The following is a 23,182-nucleotide window of genomic DNA, read 5'->3' on the forward strand; positions in this document are numbered from 1 at the left end:
TTTAGGTACTCCTTCTTTTGGATTGGGTTACAATTCCTCTCTAGCTAAGTGTACAGTCTTGGAGAGTCTCTAGGATCTAGAAATTTTCATCACCTTAACACCAACCTAAGTGATGAATTACTCTGAGAATATCTAGATTGGTCCTTGAATAATATATGTATATATAGGTCAAAAATAGATGCCTTACTTAAAGCTTATACTGTGTGATGCAGTGACCTCTGCTAAAAGAATATTTTATAGAATGATTCAAGCCAGTTCCTATGGTCTTATGATGAAGAGAACAATATGAATTCAGAGAGAGGACTATAGGAACTGAGTGTGGACTACAACATAGCGTTTTCACTCTTTTTGTTGTTGTTTGCTTGCATTTTGTTGTTTTTTTTTTTCATTTCTTTCCTTTTTTATCTGATTTTTCTTGTGCTGCAAGATAATTATGGAAATATGGATAGAAGAACTGCCCGTGTTTAACTTGTATTGGCTTACTTGCCATCTAGGGAAAGGGATGGGGGAAGGGAGGGAAAATAATTGAAACACAAGGTTTTGAATGTTGAAAATTATCTATGCATAAGTTTTGAAAATAAAAAGCTTTCATAATAAAAAAGAAAAGAAAAAATGAGTACTTTAGAATTAAAGGCTTATTCTGTAGCAGAGTGAGGTATCATAGTAAGATTTTAGTGAAGACAAACATAATTAGCACATATAAAAATGTGTACAAAGGAAAGTTGGTGCAGTGCATAAATTATCACTCCCGGAGTTTAGAGAATCTGAGTTAAAAACCGGCCTCTGACATTAGCTGTGTTATCCTGGGCAAGTCATCTATCTTGCTTGCCTCCAAGCCAAAAAAAAAAAAAAAAAAAAAAAAAAAAAAAGAAAAAGAAAAGAAAAAAGAAAGGTATGTATATGTGTATATGCATAAAATAATAATAGATAATTTACATAGCACCAACTAAGTACCAGACACTTACAATTATTATTTTATTTAAGCCTAGTAAGTAGAAAATATTATTATCCCAATTTTTCAGTTGAGGAAACTGAAGCAAATGGAAGTAAAGTGACTTGCCCAGTATCCTACAGCTAATACATGTTTGAGGCTGAATTTGAATTCAGGTCTTCTTGACATCAAAATAAGGGTTTTATATGCTAAAATCTAGCTGCTATATGTATGGGCATGTACCTAAATATGTGATATATACATATATATATAGAAATATTAATACATATAAATATGTATACATATGATATGCTTATATACACATACATTCATACATACAGAGAGGCAGCATGGCATAGGAAAGAGAAATCTGGCTTAAGACCTAAATTCCTAAGAAACATACTGATTTTTCACCTTCCTCAGTGCTATGAGTACCATTCTAGAATTGTCACTTATAAAGAAGGTGATAACCTTATTTAGAAGCTCCCTAAAGCAAGGACAGTACAGGTCCAGTTTTTGTCTACGATGCAGAAAGACTGCATATGTCAAATGGGATAAATAGTATTCAATGAACTTCAGAAATAGCAGAACACATTTTCAAAGTGAAACTGCTGGCAGTCATTGTCTAGTTTGATCTTATTGCTCGCTTCCCCTACCGCACAACCAAGAAATACTCATTAAAAACTAAGAGTTCAATAAATTTGAGAACCTCTTCATTAATCTAAGTACTCAATTTAAACAATCTAGAAAATTTGGATTTCTCATTTCTTTTTATGCTTTAGAATTATAAATATAAATTCATATTCATAGTGGTCGCTGATTTTACAGACATGATTTTAATTGAGCCAATACTGAGGCTCAGTCACCAAAAATTCTGAAAGAAATGTATATTCCTTGGTTCACAATTCTCATCCTTATGCCTAGCATAAGAGTTCTGAGATCAGTTTCAGGAATGGAGTCTAGAATGGAGCGAAGGGCTTCCTCCTATTTGAGGAGGAATTCTGACCTGGCAGTGTCTAAATAGTTAATCATTAAGTCAATAAGCATTTATTGGGCACTCACTATGTGTCAGGCATTAGGAATACACAGAAACACAAAAATAATCCTGATCTCAAGAATCTTGAATTCTAATGAGGAGGACTACTTTCAAACCACTATATACATAAAAGATATCAACAGAGATGGAAAATAATATCAAAGGAAAGATTCTAGCAGTGGTTGTGGGAGAAGTATGGAGACTTAGGGGAGGATATTCCATTAGCCAAAGGGTTCAAACTCTTTCAGGAAAGTGTTAAAAGAGAACTAGAAAAGGGAAAACACACATTCTGAGCATTCTTTTCAAAGATCATAGGAGCTGGAAGGGGTTTTAGCTGTCCCCAATCTACTTCCCACTCCATGTTGAATATGGGGAAAATGAGGAGCCTATAAGACAGGGGAATAGGAATAAGGGGAACAATAATTGTTTCTTAAAATACTGTTGCTGCAAAGTATGAAGCAAATCTAAGTTTTATTCAAGCAGTCTAGGTTCAAATGTCAATACTGACATTAATTAGCTGTGAGTTTATGAGCAAACTACTTCCTTTCCCAGGTTTCTGGATTAGCTCTCCTTCAGTGATGATTTAACTTCCCAGTTACCTCACAGAGCCAGACATTTTAGGAGCTCATTCTAGCTTTCTTTATTATGAATAAAATAACTCTATTATGATTTTTCTCCCAAATTTTAACTAATTCCAATCTGTAGTCTGAGACATTTGGAATGATAAACCATATCATTCATCAGTCATTACTCCACAGGCCAGTCCAAACTCTCCACCACCACCACCACCCTTGCCCAACATGTACAACAGGTGATTATAAGTCAAAAATTTCTCCCACAGAAATGTGTAAAATCTGTCTTGATTTCTAAATGGCATTATAAGGCTTCTAAGGCAGTTTGAAAGCATTTCCTGGAAATTAGTATGTGGAGAGACTTTTTGCTCTCATGATACAGCTTTCTGACCAAATTCTTTTCTCTTCTTGCCTAATTTCCTTGTATATTGAATTAATTTGTTACCTCAGTGTCATTAATTCTGATTTCACTTTATAGACAAAGCATAGAGAAAAAAAAGGGGATAGATAGATAGGTAGTACAGTAGCCAGAGCACTAAACTTGGAATCAAGATCTGGATTCAAATTGTGCCTCAAATACTAACTTAATAACCTGAAGCAAACCTGTTAATGAACATTCAGCCCTATTTTCTTCATATGGATGATGATGATAATAATAACATTTACCTACCAGGGTTTTTATGAGGATCAAATGAGAAAAAATATATGGAACAATTTACAAATCTTAAAGAACAAGATAAATACTAGCTATTACTATAGAAAAACAAGCGAAAGAGAGTAATCTAATCATTATGCCATTATTTTATAGGCTTGTTTTCTGTATTAAAGCAATTTTTGTTTGCTTAAAGTTTTTATTTGTTTTGTTTTGTTTTATTTCAAGGGCATTGCCTTTACAGATTAGAGTCCAAATTCAATCATAATTGTATCCTTTCCCAATTCACCTGAAACATATTGACATTGACTTTTAATAAAAGATTTATAGTTTTAAAGGTAAAATATTGATTTCAGAGAATCCTAACCTTTATACCATCTCTTAGTCATCTTTTAATACAAATGGATTCAATCATCACATGGTTCCCTGAACCTTCATATCCAGTCCATATTTCTATTCTGAAAGCTAGTACCACAGATGTTATACTCTCTTTCCTTCCCTTTGTCCTCTGGGATTCCTAATTTCCTTCAAAGTAAAAATTGGTTATCACTTTTCACCCAAAACCTTTCTTGATCCTCTCCCAATTTCTCCCCTGAACTTGTATAATATTTATTTTGTGTATCCTTTGAATTTACTTGGCTTTCAAATTTTTTTTTTCCTTTCAGTAGACTATTTCCCAAAGAGAAAGCATTATTTTGAATTTGTTTTGCATTTCCAGTGTATAATGCAGGATCTTGTACTAAGTAGGTGTTTAAAGAAAGCTTGGTTTGCTTGTTGAATTTTGACTTCTAGTGTGATTTGACCTCCATTTTGGAAATGATTGATGAAAATAAAAGATATCTTTTGTATTTTGTAAAAAAGGAATCTGCAAATATGGTGGTATATACTGCATCTTCTAGAAGAAAACAAAGACCAAATCTAAAATTATATACATCTTTTTTTCCCATTTCTTTAGGTGATCCTCCTGCAACTGGTACTGGGACTCTACAAATAAGACTGGAAGATGTGAATGACAATGCTCCTCTTATTTACCCAACACTTGCCAAAGTCTGTGATGATGCCAAAGATCTCAATGTGGTTATTTTGGGAGCATTAGATAAGGATCTCCATCCAAACACCGATCCATTCAAATTTGAACTTAATAAACAAACAGGTTCTGATAAATTCTGGAAAATTTCTAAGATCAATGGTAAGTACAATAAATAATCATTTTATTATTATTAGATTTTTGGCCTCATGTAAGCTTTTATCCCAAAGAATTCTGGGTTTTTTCCCTATGGTGATCTCATCCTTACAATACTACTCTATCATAATTGATATTTCCATATAATACTCATTGCTATACTTAGGATTTTGCCCTCCACCAAACAGACCAATTACGTAAACTCAAATACCACAAATGCACATTCTGGGATAACAGCATGCATTTTTATTATACCATTCAAGGTCTTGAATTTTAACCTCAATATTTTTTGTTTTATGCTTTACCTTTTTGCTTTATTTATTTTACATATAGTTTGCCTTTAAAATGTTTATTTAGTTAGGGAGATTGTTTGATCTAGATTGGATTCTTTATTCTTTGTTTGCCCCACTTTTTTTCTTTTCATATGCCTTCATAAACTTTTGGTATAACTTATTTTGCCTATTCTTTGTTCCCTATTATCTTTCATAATTTGTTTGAAAAGTCTCCCTGTATGATTTATTCAGAGACTAAGTGTTACTTAGTTCCTTTTTCCCTTCTTTCCACTATACTCTATTTTAATGAGCTGAAAGTGGGTATGTTTCATGACCCCTCTCTACAAACCTTAGATTAATTTCAACCAACAGCTGGTTATATAACATACCTATGATCTACAGTCAAAAGGATTCATGGATGGATTTCAAAGGGAATATTTATGTGTTATGCATATACATAAAATATATGTTAGTATATGTTTATGCATATATATTTAAGGATGTCTAATATAACTTTATATAACACAGAGATCTTTACTTTCCCCAAACTTGATATGCTTTATATTTTTCTGTGTTTCATATTATATATTTAAAATTTTCCTGAGAAAATTTCCATAGGCTTCATCAGATCACCAGATGGATAGGGTTTATGACAGTTTTAAAAACCCCTGCTTTAGTCTAACTTTTCAATTTTAAAGATGAGAAAACTGAAGCCCACAGAAATGCTTAATGTTCCCAAGATAACAACTGCAGAACACTTATTTTATCTGAACTTTTCTAAGTTAAAAAGTCCATGCTAGCTATTTTACAGAATCAAGTGTTTTAATATTTTCATCCTTACTTCTTTACTTTTTTCTTTATGGGTAAGGAGCTTTCTTTGATAATTCCTTGTCTTTCACTCTCTATCTTCCTGAGTTCTTGATCTTTATCCTTTATCCTACTTTCTTCATTACTATATTCTCAGTGTAGATCATCCCAACTCTTCTGGGTCCTTGAAACAGCTCAGTTGAGCAAGCTTCCTTTATACTCTAATACAATATAGAATAGTTTGCAAAGGCTGAACTTCTTCCATACAAAAGCTGCCTACAATTTATTTTTAAAGGAGTCTTTAAGGTCCTTGCCCTATACACATAAAACATTGCTACTTACTCTGCATCACCCTCAGTAAAATTTTGAGTTTCATTTCTAGCCAGCTGTTGGCTGCCCTTTCTCTCAGAAATAACCTTTTCTCTCCCTTAAGAAACAAAAAGTCATGTGCTAAACTAAAGTCCCCCTTTAGTTTGATTTTAATGACACATCAACCTACCAAATGACAAACACAAATTTAGTACTTTCTACATGTTTAGTTCTTGATAAACAGGGACAAGATGTACACATATAAGTATATTAAATATATGTAAATATAACTATATGTGTATATACATTCACACACAGACACATGTGTATGTATAAAGTTTATGCAAAAAGAAGGCAACAGAATTGTAAAAAGGGGCTCACTAATACTTGAGGTAATCAGGAAAACCTTCATGTATGAGATGGTGATTGAGTTCAATCTTGAAGGAAAACAGATCCCAAGGGACAGAAATGATGAAGGAATATAACATAGACAAACCAAGAAGCAGAGATGAAAAATGGAAGGCCATATGTGTAAAACAAGTAGGCTGCTATTAGATGGATAGAAAAATGTGAGAAGAGAGGAGTAATGTATGATAATACTGGAGAGATAGAAAGAACTGAATTTGTAATTTAGGTTCATATTTTGCCTCAGAACTAATTGGCACATAATCTTGGATAAAAATTTTAATATCTGTCAGTTTCATTCTCTTCTATATAAATATATAATATATATATATATATATATATATATTTGTATGCTGTCATGAAATCTATCTATATTTTTACAATCTTTGGGGTGCTACCTTCATACATCTCCTAAAAAAACACTCATGACAACTGTTTAGTAAGAAATATGACATTTGATTCTCAAAAAGGTAAAATGATTCTTTATTAAGTTGACTCTATATTATTAAATTTTTCCATCACTTTTTAAAGCATAGACAATCAACAAAACAATAAATGAAGTTCTGATTTGTAGTATTTGACAAGTTGCCAGGTAGAAATGCTTGCACTGAAATTTTAATAATTACTTTTCATGAGCCAGTAAATGCTGGTTCCAAACTTCTTGAAATTAATGCATAAAATATGTATACAAGTAATAGATGCCAGAATATATATTATATTTGCTGACTTCACAGTCTTCCAGCTCTATATTCTATGGTGTTGTTCTTGTGATAAAAATGAACAAAAATTCAAGAAAAAAATTCAAATAACCACAGATCTGATGTCAATATATGCCATTTCCCTCTTACTTGATAAATGAGGCTTTACTGGTAATGAGAAACATCATAAATGTATTTCAGTGATCTGAGAGTTAGGGATATGGGAAACAGGCACAGAGAGGGAGAGACTCTATGGTTTGATATTGAGTTTCAGTATTTAATTTAATTTTATTCATTCTGTTAACAAGCAATATTTTAGTACTTTGTTTAATCCAAATATTTCTGTTTTGTATTTCCATTGAGTGATACTGATAGTAATACATACATAGATAAGGGTCTTCCCCTTACCTTGCCATAAATTGGCCAAAAGGAGTCTACTCAAACCCAACTGAACTTTCATTTTCCTGACATTTCAAGGATATGAGTAAAGCACCTGGACCTTTCAACAAATATTCCTCCATCTTACCACATGATAAGCCCCACTTCTTTTCCAGTAGTACACCATTTATTAGCGTGGTTCTTCTTCATAATATGTAAGGTGTGGCAGCCTGATTACCCCCAAAACATTCGTTACTATTATCCTGAATGACAATTATTATTAATTCTCATAAACTAATACAATAACGATTACTGACATTTATAAAGTACTTTAATGCTTACAAAGCTCTGTACATTAATTTTCTCATTTGACCATCATAACATGCCTATGAAATATATATTAATATTGTTTCCATTTTCCAGATAGGAAACTAAGCTAAAAGAGATAGAGACTCACCTAAGATAACACTGAAAATAAGAGTTCAAATCACACTTTGAACTCATATCTTCCTGAGGCTGTCAACTCAATTAAATAGAACATTGAATAGAGGACTGGGTCTGGAATCAGAAAAACACGAGTTCAAAATCTGCCTCAGACACTTAAACTCTGTTTGTAAAAAGAAAATAATAATAAAACCTACCTCCTTGGATTATAGTAAGGATCAAATGAGATAATAATTGTAAAGTGTTTATCACAGTGCCAGCCACTATAAGCACTAAATAAATGTTAGCTTTCTCCATCCTCATCATCATCATTGTTATTATTTCTACTATACTACCTAGTTGACTAGTATTCTCTCACTTTCATGATAATAATGTAATATTGGTATTAAATTTAGAGAAAAGTACTAGATCATTAAAAACTTTCTCTAGGTTCCAATGGACAGTGCAATCTATTTTTGTTTCTACTTGTTTAATTGTGGATTCAAATTTCTATTCAATTTTAATTCCTATCAAAAATACAGATACATATACATAGATAGATGGACAACCCTAAGAATTATCCATTTAACACTGTAATCTGTAATAGATATTCTTCATTGAGCTTTTTTTTTTATTGTATGTATGGCTAGGCCAAATAATTTTTGGTGGCTATGGATCCCATGTATTGGGCCAGCCATAACAATATCATCCATAGACTAAGACACCATTTATAAGGAAATCTTATTTGTTTACAATAATAATTTTACACATAATCATTTTAATTGAATTGATTTATTTTTTGTTAGTTGTTGAATAGTATTTCAAGTTTACGGTTTCAAGTGATTTATATCTGATGAGAAAATAGGATGTTTATTCTGGAAGCAAAATAATGGGAGAAATTATGGAATTCAGAGCCCAAGTGCTCAGAGAGAACGAGGAGAAGAAAGTGGCAGTGTGGTAAAGGATCATAATTAATATCAGGTCTTAGAGTCAGTGTAACTGAATTTAATCCTCTGTCATATATTTCCTAGCTATGAGATCATGGATAAGTAACTTAGACTCTCTAAGTCTGAGTTTCTACAGTGGTACAATAGGGATGGCAATACATATAGTATTTAATTCAAAGGCTTGCTGTGATCAAAATAATTGGTAAAAATTGAAGTGCTGTATAAATGTGAGTTATTATTTCTTATCTTAATGCTCATTCCCATTCTATTCCATCTTATTCTTAGAGGTCAGAAAAAAATACATTAGAAGTCACTACCCTACTTTTATTCTTTTGAACTTAGCATTTATCAGTTTATTGTACAGGAAGATTTAAAAAAAAAACTTTTTTTTTATTAAAATACAAATCATAATGTAAGGTCATCTTCTGCAGACTCATTGAAAGTGTCATCAGGACAATTCAAGTTTTCTTAAAAATTGGGGCTAGTATATTCAGGGAGAGTATAATTGGACCTGTATTGGAAGGCAGAGTAAAATTTGGATTACTGGAAGAAAACTTGAGAGAATTCTAAGAGGAAAAATGATATGATCAATATTACTCAAAGGCAGAAAAAAGCCTTTAGTTATTTTTTTCAACTATAACTTGCAATGACTATTTGGATTTTTTAAATAAGTTCAATACAAAGTAGAACTGAAGCCAACCTGGGAAAAATCCATAGTGCAAAGAAGTAAAGTGTGACTTAATGGTTTAAATGAAAGCCAAATGCAGTTACTTTTTGTCTGGTATCCCTTGTGCTTGGCACATAGTAGATGGTTAATAAATATTTGGAGGTTGTTTCAACCTAATTTCATAATATTTCATGACAAACACTATTGGGTCTATATCTCAAAGAGATCATAAAAGAGAGAAAATTATCCACATGTGCAAAAATGTTTGTAGCAGCTGTTTTTGTAGTGACAAGGAACTGGAAGCTAAGTAGATGCCCATCAATTGGGGAATGACTGAATAAGTTATAGCATATGAATATAGTGGAATATTATTGTTCTATAAGAAATAATGAGGAGGCTGATTTCAGACAAACCTGGAAAGATTTCAAAAAAGTGATGCTGAGTAAAGTGAGCAAAACTCAGAGAACATTGTACACAATAACAGCAAAAATATGTGATAATCCACTATGATGAGCTGGGATCTTTTTAAGAATTCACTAATCCAAGACAATTCCAATAATCTTGGGATGGAAAATGTCATTGATATGAAGAGAAAGAACTATGGAGCCTGAACGTGTATCCACAAACATGTGGATAGTATTTTCATCTTTTGTTTGTTTGTTTTTTCATGATATTTTTCCCTTTTGGTCTGATTTTTCTTGCATAACATGACAAATATGGAAATATGTTTAAAAGAATTGCATATTTTTAACCTATATCAGATTGCTTACTCTTTGGGAGAGGGGAGAGGTAAGGGAGGGAAGGAGAAAAAATTGAAACCCAAAGCCTTACAAAAATGAATATTGAAAACTATACATTTATTTGGATAAATAAAATACTATTGAGAAAAAATATTTCATGTCAAAAATAAGTATTCTACATATTCTGTAAGGAATAGATTATTTATGTTCTTCAATTTTAGAAAGTCTGTGACAGTCTCCTTATATATCTCTCTTTCCTTCCAGACACTCATGCCCAGTTAAGCCTTCTTCAAAACCTGAAGAAAGCAAACTACAACCTACCTGTCATGGTGACGGACTCAGGCACGCCACCTTTGTCCAACACCACAGAACTCAAAGTGCAAGTTTGTTCCTGTAAGAAATCTAAAATGGACTGCAGCTCAGCTGGGATCCTGCACATCAGAACCACCTTAGTCCTGCTTCTTTCATTCTTCAGCTTAGTATGTAAGTTAAGCCTCAACCTTGGGGAAAATATCATTTTTATAGGTTCATGGAAGTAATTTTTCACATATTTTTCCAAGAACATATTTTTGATGAGTTATTTCTTAAGAAGAATCAATATGTCTGTGAGAAAATACTTAGTTTGAAATTGGGGGCCATTCTCTAAGAGTTGATTGCAAGTCATTATATCCATGGTGTAAAAGTCAGTCAGGAATTGAACTAGTAGAGATGAGAGCAATCTCAGGCAGGGAAAAGACACTTATAGGAAAAATAATAGAGAAGATATAGAAGGAATAAAATAGAAAAGAAAGTGTGAAAATAACAGAGAGAAGAAAAGACGGGAGTAGACACATATAGATGACTTAGGAAAATGTGTCAGAGAAGAGAAGACATAGGGAAATGAAGATTTAGCAGTGATAAAAGGTGGATAGAAAATATGAGTGGCAAGAGGAGAGACAAATGGTCAGAGGACCTGCAACTAATTTAGCTAATCAAACCTCCTTTTTTTCTATGGGGATCCAGCCTGTTCGCAGCTGTTAAAAAGAAGAAATAGGATCATATGTACTCTAAAGACCCTCCTACCCCTAGTTTATGATTCTGTGCAGAAAAAAAGAAAAATTGAGAGTACATAATGGATGAGAAAAGGTTTGGGATGGGGTTGATGTATAGTAGGAAAAAAACCTTAAGGAGTCTATGATGATGAAGAGAAATCACAAGGGACACATAAAAGAAAAGACTTAAGTATTATATAATAGAGCAGAGAAGACTTGAGAAGAGAAGATAGAGAATTATTATGGGAGGAGTCTAGCTAGGATTCTAGCAAGACCAAAGAAGATGGACGAGAGAATACCTAGAAGAAGATATGATACCTATGATAAATTGAATCTGTACTTGAAAGCCCATGTCAAAGAATGGTATAGCCTCAGCCCTAGTAGGTTTTACGTAAAATTATGGGTATATACTGCATTGCTCTTAATTTATCCATTTTATAATTAGGCCCTCTACCCTCTATGTCCACTTCACAGTTGTAATAAGGGGCAACAGGCCTAGTTTAGCAGAGAAACCTGGCTGATAATTGAGAATTAGCTGTTGTCTTTGACTAAAATTAGGAACTCTAGAGCAAAGCTTTTTAAACTTTTTCTATTACCCAGGAAATTTTTACACAATCCTAGGCATAAAATTATATAAAATATGTATACAAATCAAACATTTATTGAAAATAAATCATAATTTCAGACACCCACATTCAGTTGCATGACCCCATATGGGGTCACAATCCAAAGTTTAAGAAGTTTTGTTCTAGAGAAAAAAGGCTTGGTAGGCCATGTGACTACAAACAGTTCCAGGAATGAGGATAAGTACTCATGATTTCCAGTTATTTCCCTAGGAGTAAAAGAACAAGGGGAATAATACTATCTGAATGGGAGAATTAGTTAACAGATCTCAGAGTCCAGTAAGCTGTGAGTTTTTTCCAACCTTGGAAGCACCAGTTTCCAAGGGACTCAGGGCATCTCAGCCACTCTAAATGTAGTAATTATTTAACTCATGTCTACAGTGATCTAAATTGACCATGAAAACATCTGAGAACACTGGAGTCTTGTTGTTCCTTTTTTCCCCCCCCCAATCTAATGTTTTCATTCCATAAACATAGCCTGTCTTCCCCCTAAATTGTCCGAATACTGATTGTAATTATTATTTAAATTTGCCTTGGGTCCTGCATTGGAAAAAGCTTTTAGTTCAAGCAGCAAATGTGGTTTATACTCTTTGTTTTGGGTCACAGTGACCCTCTAGGCCTATATTTGCTTTAAACCAGTTCACTAAAGGGTTTGGGCAGTGGCAGTCAGAGCTGTGATTGTACAGGAAATGAGAAATGCAGTGGGTGGGAAGAAATTACCTGAATTCAATGATTCCTGACTGCAGTGGAATTAATTTGTCAAACTGAGTGTGAAGAGGCTCAGGTGTGGGGGAACAAAGATGTGCCCTGTGATGCAAACAGGCTTCAGCCTAGGCATTAACCCATAGTCATTTCCCTGGCTCTTTCTTTGGAAAGTAGTGCAGCACTCCCCTCCCCAATCCCCATCACCCTGCCTATTTTATTTTCCCTTAACATTTTATAAATGTGGTGCTGCAAAGAACAGATTCCAAACCAGGGAAGCAAGCCAATTTGGTGTTTAAAAGTAAATTGGCATTTTCAACAATTCACAAAAGTAAAGCACACACGCTTGGCTGCATCATCATAGGTGGCACTAAGAGGTGTAGGGATTGACAAGATCACATGGGATAAATGGAAGGTCCAGGTTGTTAGACTTTAAATTTCATTATTCCTTTGGAATTTGATTATCAGGCAATCAGAATTCATTCAGGAAGTAGTTGTTATGCATCCACTATGTTCAAAGAATACATATTTGACATATAAGGAAGTAGATTTTGATAGTGAGGTGGGAGTGGGGCAAAAGGTTTGTTTTGGTCATACAAATATAAATTATGATGATGGGCACAATAGTGATGTGATGATAGCAAAACATAGCAATTATATATATATATATATATATATATATATATATATATATATTTGCTTGCTTGTTTTCTCCCCCATTAGATTGTGAATTCCTTGAAAAGCAAGAATTTTCTTATGTGATCTTTTCTCCCCCAGCATTTAGTATAGTGCCTGGGACATATAGGTGTTTCACAAATGCTAATTGGCTTGCTATTATCTGAAACTTAGGGAATATATTCTTTTTCCACTCTATACAGTCCAGGCATAACATAAGTATATAGGATAACCTCTAGGATACTTGAAAAGCCATAAGTAATGCTGAATCAATATTATACAATGAAAACAGAATTTAGGGGTTTGTTTTTTTTTGAAGAAAGGAAGAAAAGAAAAATGACCTTCACAAAAAAGTACGACATAGGCATATGACATAGACCAATGAAGGTTCTATAGGATTTAGATTAATTTACTTAATAAATCTTCATATTCACTGGGTCATTGGGCATAGGATAACATGTAACATGCTTTTACTATGCTCTGAAATGTTCTATTGTCCTCCAAATTGTATTTGCTTTTGGCCATCAAATTTCAAGTTCATTTTTGAAAAAAAAAGTTTATTTTCCCACCAAATTCTGTTTCCCTCTTACTAAAAGGAGTAACTAAGTTATGAAAATTTTAAAGACCTTTATAGGTATTTTTCTCATTTAATAACTATACTTGAAGGAAAGTCTTTTTAAAATGTAAAAATTACTGAATTACTTTAGCTTTGTTCTTTGAAAGATCTAGGATGGCTGTCTTATGCCACATGAAATGTCTTAGGCTATATGAAAGCTAAACTTGGGAAGCCAATTTTTACTTCAGCATTCTGATCTCTAATCTCTTTCAAAAAAAAAGAGAGAGAGAGAAATAAATCTCAATGTTTTAGCCTAATTGATTCTTTCTTGTCTGAATGATTTCAATTTGGGGGAGGGGATGGGAGGTATGAAGGACATTTCAGTAGTGAACAGATCACATGAACTTTTGATAGATACCTTATGATGGATATCGATTTAATGAGTTTTGTGTTATACCTTTATAATTTCAGATTTGAAAGGTCATTTAAAGATTCTTAATGAAAATAAAGTAAAAAAGAGAATTCTCTTTCATAATTTGACATTTCATTTCATAAATTCAAATTAGGAAAAGAAGACATTTTATATGTCAAAAGAATAACTATTTTAAATGCTCTAAATAGCCAAAGAGGTATCCAGACCTTATTTCTTTGAGTAGTTTTAAGATGATTAAACTATTTGAATAGTCATCCAGATCATTCATTGTTCAAACAAAAATAAAGTTGAACAATTGTTTAAATCATTTGTCACTCATTCAATAGTAGATTGCCAATTGATTAGCTGTGAGGTATCTGATAAGTAAGCAACCAAGGAAACCTGACCAAAGTCTCCATTTGCTTTTCTGAATCTAAAAACTACATAGCCATAATGTTATAATTTAAATCTGCCCTTACTTTCTACCCTAAAATAATTTATTTTTCTGAATAATTGAACAAAGAAATAGTTTGGTGTACAGAAGAGACTGGTGGTCTTAGTGTTAGGAAGACCAGGATTCAAACTGTTTCTGATATTTGACACTAGCTAGATCCATTTGAAAAGTTACAGGTAAAAATGAGTTGAAAGTTGAAAGGGATCTCAGAGAAAATCTAGTTCAACTCAAAAAAGAGTGAATCCCTACTAGAATACACTGTGGTGAGTAGTCATCCTGATTTGCCTTGAAAACTGCCAAGGAAGGATAATTCACTAACTCTCAAAATAGTCTCCAAAGTCTGGAGGTACAACAGGACCTCCAAATGTTAGGAAGTTTTCCTGACCTTGAATCTAAAGTTCCTTTGTACTTGCATCCTTTTTTTTCCTAGCTCTGCCTCCTGGGTCCAAAGAGAAAAAAAAAAATCGGATTCTTCCTCCACATGGCAACTCTTGAAATGCTTAACATCTATACTGCCCTGATCTTTTCTCTGTATCTCATTTCTAGTCTTCAAATCTTTTCCATTCTAAACATTTTCAGTTCCTTAAATGAGTCCACATAAAACATAGACTCAAGCTATGTCACTAGAGGGCAAGCTAGGTGGTAAAGTGGATAAAGAACATCTCCAAGAGTCAGGAGAACCTGAGCAGTTCAAATGTGACTTCAGACACCTACCAGGTCCTAGCTGTGTGACTCTGGGCAAGTCACTTAACCCCAATTGCTTCAAGCCAAAAAAAAATAAAAATGTCACTAGGCTGATTTGCTTCCTTTGAACTTTCTCCATTTTATTAATGTTCTTTTTTACAGCATGGTGTCCAGAACTAAACACAATATTGCCAATAAAGTATGATGAGGATATCGTACACAAGGGCTGAAGCTTCCCTATGCCTCTCTTACTGTACAAACTCCAAGATCACATTAACGTTTTTGGATGTGATATTACATAGCTGAGTAATGTCAAATTTGTGTAACTTCCTCATCACTGTCAGAATAGTTATTGTCTAAAAATACCTCCCCCATGTTATTCTGAGGAAGTTGTTTTTGTTTTACCCAAAAGCATTTAATCTTAAATTCATTACAATACTTCAGTCTGTCAAGATTCTTTTAGACCCTGACTCTATCATCTAGTGTTTTAGCCACTCTTGCCATGTTTTTTGGCACCTGTAAATTTGATAAGACTGCAGTGTATATTTTCATCTAAGCCATTTGTAAAAATATTAATGAGAACATGGTTAAACACAGATTCCCAGGAAACTTCTTTGGATAATTCCTGTCACATGGACATGTTACCATTAGCAACTATCCCTTGAGTCTGGCCAATATTTATATTATAAGTTAATCTAAAATCTTCATTATCCCTCAATATAAAAATCTTTACTAAAAAATTAATAGATTATATCCTCAGCCTTCCCCTTATATACCAGCTTATTAATCCTGTTGAAAAATGAAATAAGCTTAGTCTGAAATAACTTGTTGCAATCATCATGGCTCTTTGTAATCATTGTTTTATCTTTTAGAAATCCATCAACTATCCCTTTATTGGTCAATAATTTTTCCAGGAATTGAAGTCAATGTCATTGCCTTATGCTGTTCAGAGCCTGTTTAGGAATCTATGGTCTACAATGGCTGTAGTGCTTATTTCCTATAGTGACTCAGACTTATCTGATGCAATAATGGATTTGGCCATAATTTTGTTGTAAATCCAACTAATGCCAAAAAAGGACATAAAAGAATTTAGATCTTTACATAAAAGGTGCTATTGTCTATTTTAATCTGAGCATAAACATAGATCAATTTTAATAACATACCATGTAGGTGTTTCGCATATTCTCATGGTGTATATGGACTGATTATTAGGATATCATCATGATTACAGCTACAAACATGGTTATAACTGTGACACATCAGAATTAACTGTAAGTGTATCCTTTCAGGAGTATATTTGCTAACTGTATTAACATTGATTCTGAATCTAGCCTTTTAAAACTAAAATGCTATCTAACTAGCTGTTTTCCAGTGAATGAGAAAAAAGTCAACTACAGTCAAAGACAGAATTTCTTGATTTTTTTTGTCTTCATAGGACTATATATAATATTTCCAGAATATGGTCTGAAAATAATTCCTTGTTGTAGAAAGATCTGATAGCCAAAAAATAGTACCATATGGAGGGCAATCCTACTCATAAACATTGCTAAATTATAGTGCTCTTGGGCAAAGTAGGCATGGTTGGAAGCATAACTGTGGAATGCCCACTCTCACAGCTTTTTTTTTTTTTTAAAAGGAATACCAATGCTATTTTTTTCAATTAACAAGAATTTTTTTTTCTTTATTAGTCCTTCTTTTTCTTCTTCCCAACTGGGGAGAGGTGAGACCAGGCCAGGATAGGACTTGTAACAAGTATGGATAGTTAAGCAAAGAAAATTCTCTCATTGTTCATATCCAAAATTATATGTCTCATTCCGCATCTTCAGTCCATTACTTCTTAGTCAGGAAATGGGCAGCATACTTCATTGGTCCTCTGGAATTATAGTTCATCAGTATACTGATGAGCTTTCAAGTCTTTTGTCTTTACAATGTTATTGTTGTACAAATTACTCTTCTCTTCCTACTCACTTTCTGAATTAATTCATACAAGTTCTCACAATTATCTGCAGTGTTCTTAGTGGTCACGAAATACCTGCAGAATCATAGACTCTCAAAATGAAAGCTAAAAGAGACCTTGGAAATCACATAATCTGTCTTTCCCTTATTACACAGAGTAGAAAATTGAGATTTAGAAAATAGAAGTAAGTTATCTAGGCTCACATACTAAGTAGAATAATGTCAGGTCTCCAGATTCCAAAGTCAGGGTTCCCCTTTTTTAGGTTTTTTTGTTTGTTTGCCTGTGGGTCTATTTTGTTTATGACCAATTTGTAATTTTATTGGTATGAGAAACTCTCCAGAAGAAACAGCTTGTCAATGCAGGTCTATTAAAGCTCTATAATTTAAATGATGGGAGTAGCCTGGGGCCAAGAACACTGACTAGCAGGAGATCGTAGTGTCAGTGTCAGAGAAAATATTTGAACCCAGACCTTCTTGACTTTAAAACAAGCTTTCTGTTCATTTGTTTATTATGACATTTTGATTTTAGTAATTTTGATGACACTACATTTTCTCCCTAGTATCACTGAAAAAAGTTCATGCATCCATAACTTTACCTTTAACTAGTTTTCTTTCTTCTTTCCTTTCTTTCTACCTTCCTTCCCTCCCCCCTCTCTTTTTTTTTTCTCTCTCTCTTTTTGTGTGTCTCTGTCTTTCTGTCTCTATCTCTGTCTCTCTCTCTCTCTCTCTCTGATTTTCTTTCCTTTCTTTCTTCCACAAGAAGTTTCTCTAGAAGGTGAGCAAGAATGACCATAAGTTTTCTCAAATCTTTACAAATCAGATTTTCCTTGATAACTTTACATTTGTACTGATGCCTAAGTAACATCCCTATTATTTTGCTAAGATTATTTCTGCCAACTTGTGCTGCACTTTTACTGAAATTGATTCAAGAGCCAAAATGATTTTTTAAGAAGTTTTAAAATGTTTACTAGAGCAGTGGATGTTACAGTGCATTAACCACAGACATGCACCACTGCTATGGTTGACAGTTTTGCACAAAGAGCTTATCTGTTCACACAAAACTGAAAAGGAAAAACTAAGTTCACTTGCATCATGATAAAATGTGTTTGTGTGGCAAAATTCAGCTTAATTCTCCTTCTGTGTTGTGGAATTAGGGCCACATTTTAAAGCCATCAATTTTTCAGACTCTCAAATCAAATGAATATAAAAAAGAATTGGATTGGAAGTCATGAGACCTAAAACTTTAGTCTTGGTTTTAGCCTATAAGGTGTCCCAAAAGTCCTAGTGCAATTTTAAGCTATCAAAGCTTGTAATACAATATCACTGAACCTAGAGTCAGGAAAACTTTGTTTTGAATCTCATACACAATATTTGCAAGCTATGCTATTTTGAGCAAAATCACTTAACCTGTTAGAATCTTTAGTTTATTTATTGAGGAAGAAAAAAATAATTTTCCATAATATTGAGAACCAAATGAGATGATTCAAGTGGTGTTGCAAATCTTTAAGCAATATCTAAATATGAACTGTATTTTTATTTTCAATAACTACCTGTCTAACTTAGAAAAAGCCATTTGGCTTCATTGGGTGTTAGTTTTGTCATTTATAAAATGGAACCGGAACGCCTTTATCATGTTCACTAAGAATAAGTGATATGAGACTAACCTCATTTCCATTTTTGATAAGATGATTAGACAATTAGATCAAGATAATAATACAAACGTTATATATTTTGATTTCAAAAAAATGTTTGACAAAATCTAATATAATAGCTTTGTGGAAAATATGATAGAATGTGGGCTGGGTGGATTCATAACTGTTGTAACAGTCTCATGGCAAAGCTTAGATTATTATTGATTCAGCATTACCCTTAAGAATGAGTCAAATAGGAAGCTGTTGGGCTCTTTCTGAGGGCTCTTCTGTTCAAGATGCTTATTGATGATTTAGATGGAAGAATAAATGGCATAATTATCAAATTTGCCAGTGACAAAGAATCAAAGGAGATAATTTTAGCATTCAGAGAGAGAATAGGAATCCAAGAAGCTTTTGAATATTTAAAGTTTATTGACTGAATAAAATCCATAAGGTAAAATTTTAAAAAAGATTAATGCAAAGTCCTTTGCCTAGGTTTAGATAAACAATGATACATTTACAGGTTTGGCTTGGCAGGAATTTATGTAACCAAAGATTTGGGCTATTAATGGAACACATATAATCAAAAATCTGATTGCTACAATATCACAGAGTTGCAGAATTTTACAGTTATAAGAGAAATCAGAGACAATATAGTCTACCAATCCCAGAAAAATTACCTCTGTAATATGACCAATAAGTGATCATCTGATATTTATTTAAAGACCTTTCCAGTAAGAGAGAAGCTCCCAATGTAGCTTATTCTACTTTTGTGTGCTTATTATTAGGTAGGTTTTTTTTTGTTTTGTTTTGTTTTGTTTTTTACTTGAAAGCTTAAATCTATCTTTGAAATCCCATTTTTTGCTTACAAGTTCTGTCCCCTAAGAAGCTAAGAAGAAAAAGCTTAAAGCCTTGTAGACATTTCAGAACTATGATTATTTAAAAACATTTATTATATGACCTCATTTCTTATTTTCTTTTTCATGGGCCTTTATTTATATTATATATATAAATATACTCCATTCCTTCAACATATTTTCTTTTAAGGTAAAAACATCATAAAAATAATTATTCGCCATCCAGGTTTCCTTTAAGTTTATTAATTCACTACCTAAGATATAATGCCCAGAGCTGACCAATTTTTATCTGTGCTAAAAATCAGGAATAGCTCACTTCACATCCATTTTTAGATACTTATTAGCTGAGGAAAAATCACTTAACCTTTACTTGCCTTATTTTCAAGTACAATGGGGACAATAATAGTGCCTACTCCCCAGGGTGGTTATGAAGATCAAATGAAATAACATTTGAAAGCAGTATCTGGCACACAGTGCTTCATAAATAAATGCCATTATTGTTATTGTTAGTATTCATATTGGAAAAGTTCAGTAGTGTAGTAGAGTGGATAGAATCAGAACATGGAATCAGAAAGACCTGAGTTTAAATCCTGTTTTAAAATTAACTAATGGTATGGCCCAAAGCAAATCACTATTTCTCAATCTCAATTTCCTGATCTGTAAAATGGGAATAATAGCACTTACAACACAGATTTATTATGAAAATCAAATGATGTGTGCATAAAAATATTATATAGCTATAAATATTTTTATTACTGAACTTTCAGTCTATTAACCCAATCTCTCCACCCCAGATTATTTTTAAAATATCTAGCCATGTGAATTGTGTATTTTTAAAGTTGAATTGTGGAAAGCCAGATATAAGATTTTATATTTATCCCCATAAAATACCATCTTCTTAGTTTTGTTTTTAACACATTCTAGCCAATAAGCATTGCCTGCATTGTGCAATGTCTTAGCTGAACTTATTCCTTCTCATTTTAGTATCAAATGTAACATTGAGGAGCAAACTACCACTTCCTTTTTTTTTTTTTTTTTTTTGCCATAAGCGTTAATTAGCACAGAAGCCAGTACACAACCCTGGGATTCACACAGCCCTGGGGTCCTTCTTCCAATGTAATATCAAAACATTAATGACAATTCTTTATTGCAGCCAGCCAATGGCAAAACATAGTATTGTTATACAAGTTTGAGCACCAGGGACTGCACTGATAATCGTAGCTGTATGGGTAACGTGAAGAGCTCCTTACTGACATTTTCCAAAATGCCAGTAGTCGATTCTGCCTCCCTCACTCTCTATCTAGTGGGATGACTTTCTCTTTGCAAAAACTCCGTTCACAAATGGGGATTTCACTAGAGTGATCTCTTTTTATTAACGTGTCTATTGTGGTTGATTACAAACATATCAAATGTGTAACTAAAACGTTGGGAATCATATCGTGATCTCCTTGGCTTAACTCTGCATATTTTCCATCATCCAGGGCTGTAAGAACTCCTGACATTTGAAGCTCTCCTACCAAGTTGCTATAGCAACAGGAAAAAAGAAAAAGAAAAAAAAATCAGATCTGAAGACTGCAGTTTATGGTCACTGTACTTCTCCACTAGGCCTCGATTGCTCCAGATTTCAGTTTTGTCTGCAACTTCACTTAAGTTTCTCAAACTCTGCTCCAGTGTCTGACAGCTCCTGCCTTCCTTTGTAATTGATGGAGTCCTTTTGCAAGTTGTTATGGCCGTGTAGTTACCCTGAGTACTGAAGGATCATGACATCTCACTTGACTTTCTGGGAATGGAAGAAAAAGAAAATTCAAGAATGACTACTTGTTTTTAATATCTGTTGACCTATTGCTATTCAGCTGTTCAAAATGCTTTGTCTGTGGGTTGGTATTTGTATATGTATGAGTATACGTATGTATATATATACACACTGTATTTATATAGAGAGACTATACACCATAGGTTAGTTTTGCTATGTTGTTCATGCTGACAGGTTAAATGATGTAGTGACAGAGTAGCCCAGCTGTTGAGGGTGAAGTCTGAGCTAAAGCAGCTGCTAACACCTCGGGGTGCTCAACTTCCAGATGCACATTAAGGCACTGAGGTGCACCACACTTGACTGGGGCTCCAAGACCCCGTTGCTACAGAGCTGGTTTATGTACCCTGATGTTTCTCCTCCAGCTTGGCTCTGGCCCTGGAGGCAGAAGTCCTCCAGTCACTGGGGATAAAGTACCAGACAGGTCTGTATGCAACCGAAAGTTCTGCCGAGTTAGGACTTCCTTCTCCTAAACCTCAGGGGGTTCCAGAACTCTCCAGACCAATTTCCACTGGTGTCATCTTCCATCATCCTGGGGAGATTTAAAGGAACAGAGCGAGGGAAATAGTATCCCTGTACTAAGCAAAGGGCTGAAATATTCTCACATGGGTATCAACCCAGAATGTTCATGCACCTTGAATATCTAGGTGTCACTGGAGTTTTCAGGGAAATGGGTCAACCAAGAGATGCTATTGTTTCCCCTCAGTATGTAGTAAATCCACTATAAGTAACAGGTGAGATAATATATCTGAGGAGGACAAGCAGCACTGTATTTTATAAATCTAGAAACATACATATACATATATACATACGCACATGTTTGTTTTAACTATACAAATACATATACGTATACAATACAGGAAGTCTTTGTAAGTAATTTTTTTTCCTTCTGGTAAATCAACCACCACTATTTGCAAACCTGATGACAAAGGGTGTTCATCATGATGAAAAGGAATTGATTTTCATTCTGTGAGCATGTAAAGGTTATAAGGCAGCTATTGCTTGCCCTGAGACCTCCATCTTGTGAATAAAAACTGTACATGAACCATCAAAGCTCACACCAAATTTTTATATGAAAACAAAAGTAGTGACAGACTGTAGCTTTTCTTAGGGCTTGCCAGTAACTAGGGTAAGAAAAGTGTCTTAGCTTATTTTACTGCAGTTGCTTACTAAGGGTTTAACCACAAAAAACAAAACAAAAAAAAAAATGCTTTCTTATGCAATAGGTGTTGGCATCTGCATCCATTAGTCAGACTTTTCTAGTGATTAGGGGTCACATATTGTCTTTCTTGCCTGAAGTTATAAAGCTAGTGCTCCATACACTGTATTTGTTTCAATAGTAAATCTTTTGGACGCATACATAATATAAAGCGTTTTTTTTTCCTCCACTGAAATAAATGGGTATTGGTGGTTAAAACTGCTGAATAATAGTTTTTCTCTATTTTCTGGTATTGTTACTCTTTTAAGATGCTTTGTCTCTTTGCTGATACAATAGTATTCATGCTAAGCTTTATTTTGTCATAAATCTTTTTATGGACCCCTTCAATACCACTGATGTGTGAATCATGCTCATGAGTGGAGCAGTTTTATGGAGGAAGCACTAGTTTGGTCTGGAAAGTCACAAACTCACAGCAAGGTCCCCCAACTACTTTTGACTATCTAAATGACCAACTTTTATTGTTAAGCTTTTAGCTAAGAAGGGAGATGACAGAACCATACAGAATGTGACAGTCCCCACTGGTGGTCTGCCTTGAGTCCATGCTCCAAACAC

The 23,182-nt window shown here is 33.6% G+C and overlaps 1 protein-coding gene across 2 annotated transcripts in view; it reads left to right on the forward strand.

Moving 5' to 3' along the window:
* Positions 1-22,832, forward strand: part of CDH13 (cadherin 13) — a 1,300,132-nt gene extending 1,277,300 nt beyond the window's left edge. For both annotated transcript variants that reach the window (XM_023494633.2, XM_031949183.1), the window contains 3 exons: positions 4,147-4,380; positions 10,285-10,503; positions 21,083-22,832. In XM_023494633.2, coding sequence (XP_023350401.1) covers positions 4,147-4,380; positions 10,285-10,503; positions 21,083-21,090 — 461 coding nt within the window. In that variant the 3' untranslated portion in view covers positions 21,091-22,832. The remainder of the gene's footprint in view (positions 1-4,146; positions 4,381-10,284; positions 10,504-21,082) is intronic.
* Positions 22,833-23,182: the final 350 nt, after the last annotated feature.

Source organism: Sarcophilus harrisii, chromosome 2 (genome assembly GCF_902635505.1).
Source record: "Sarcophilus harrisii chromosome 2, mSarHar1.11, whole genome shotgun sequence".
NCBI lineage: Eukaryota > Metazoa > Chordata > Mammalia > Dasyuromorphia > Dasyuridae > Sarcophilus > Sarcophilus harrisii.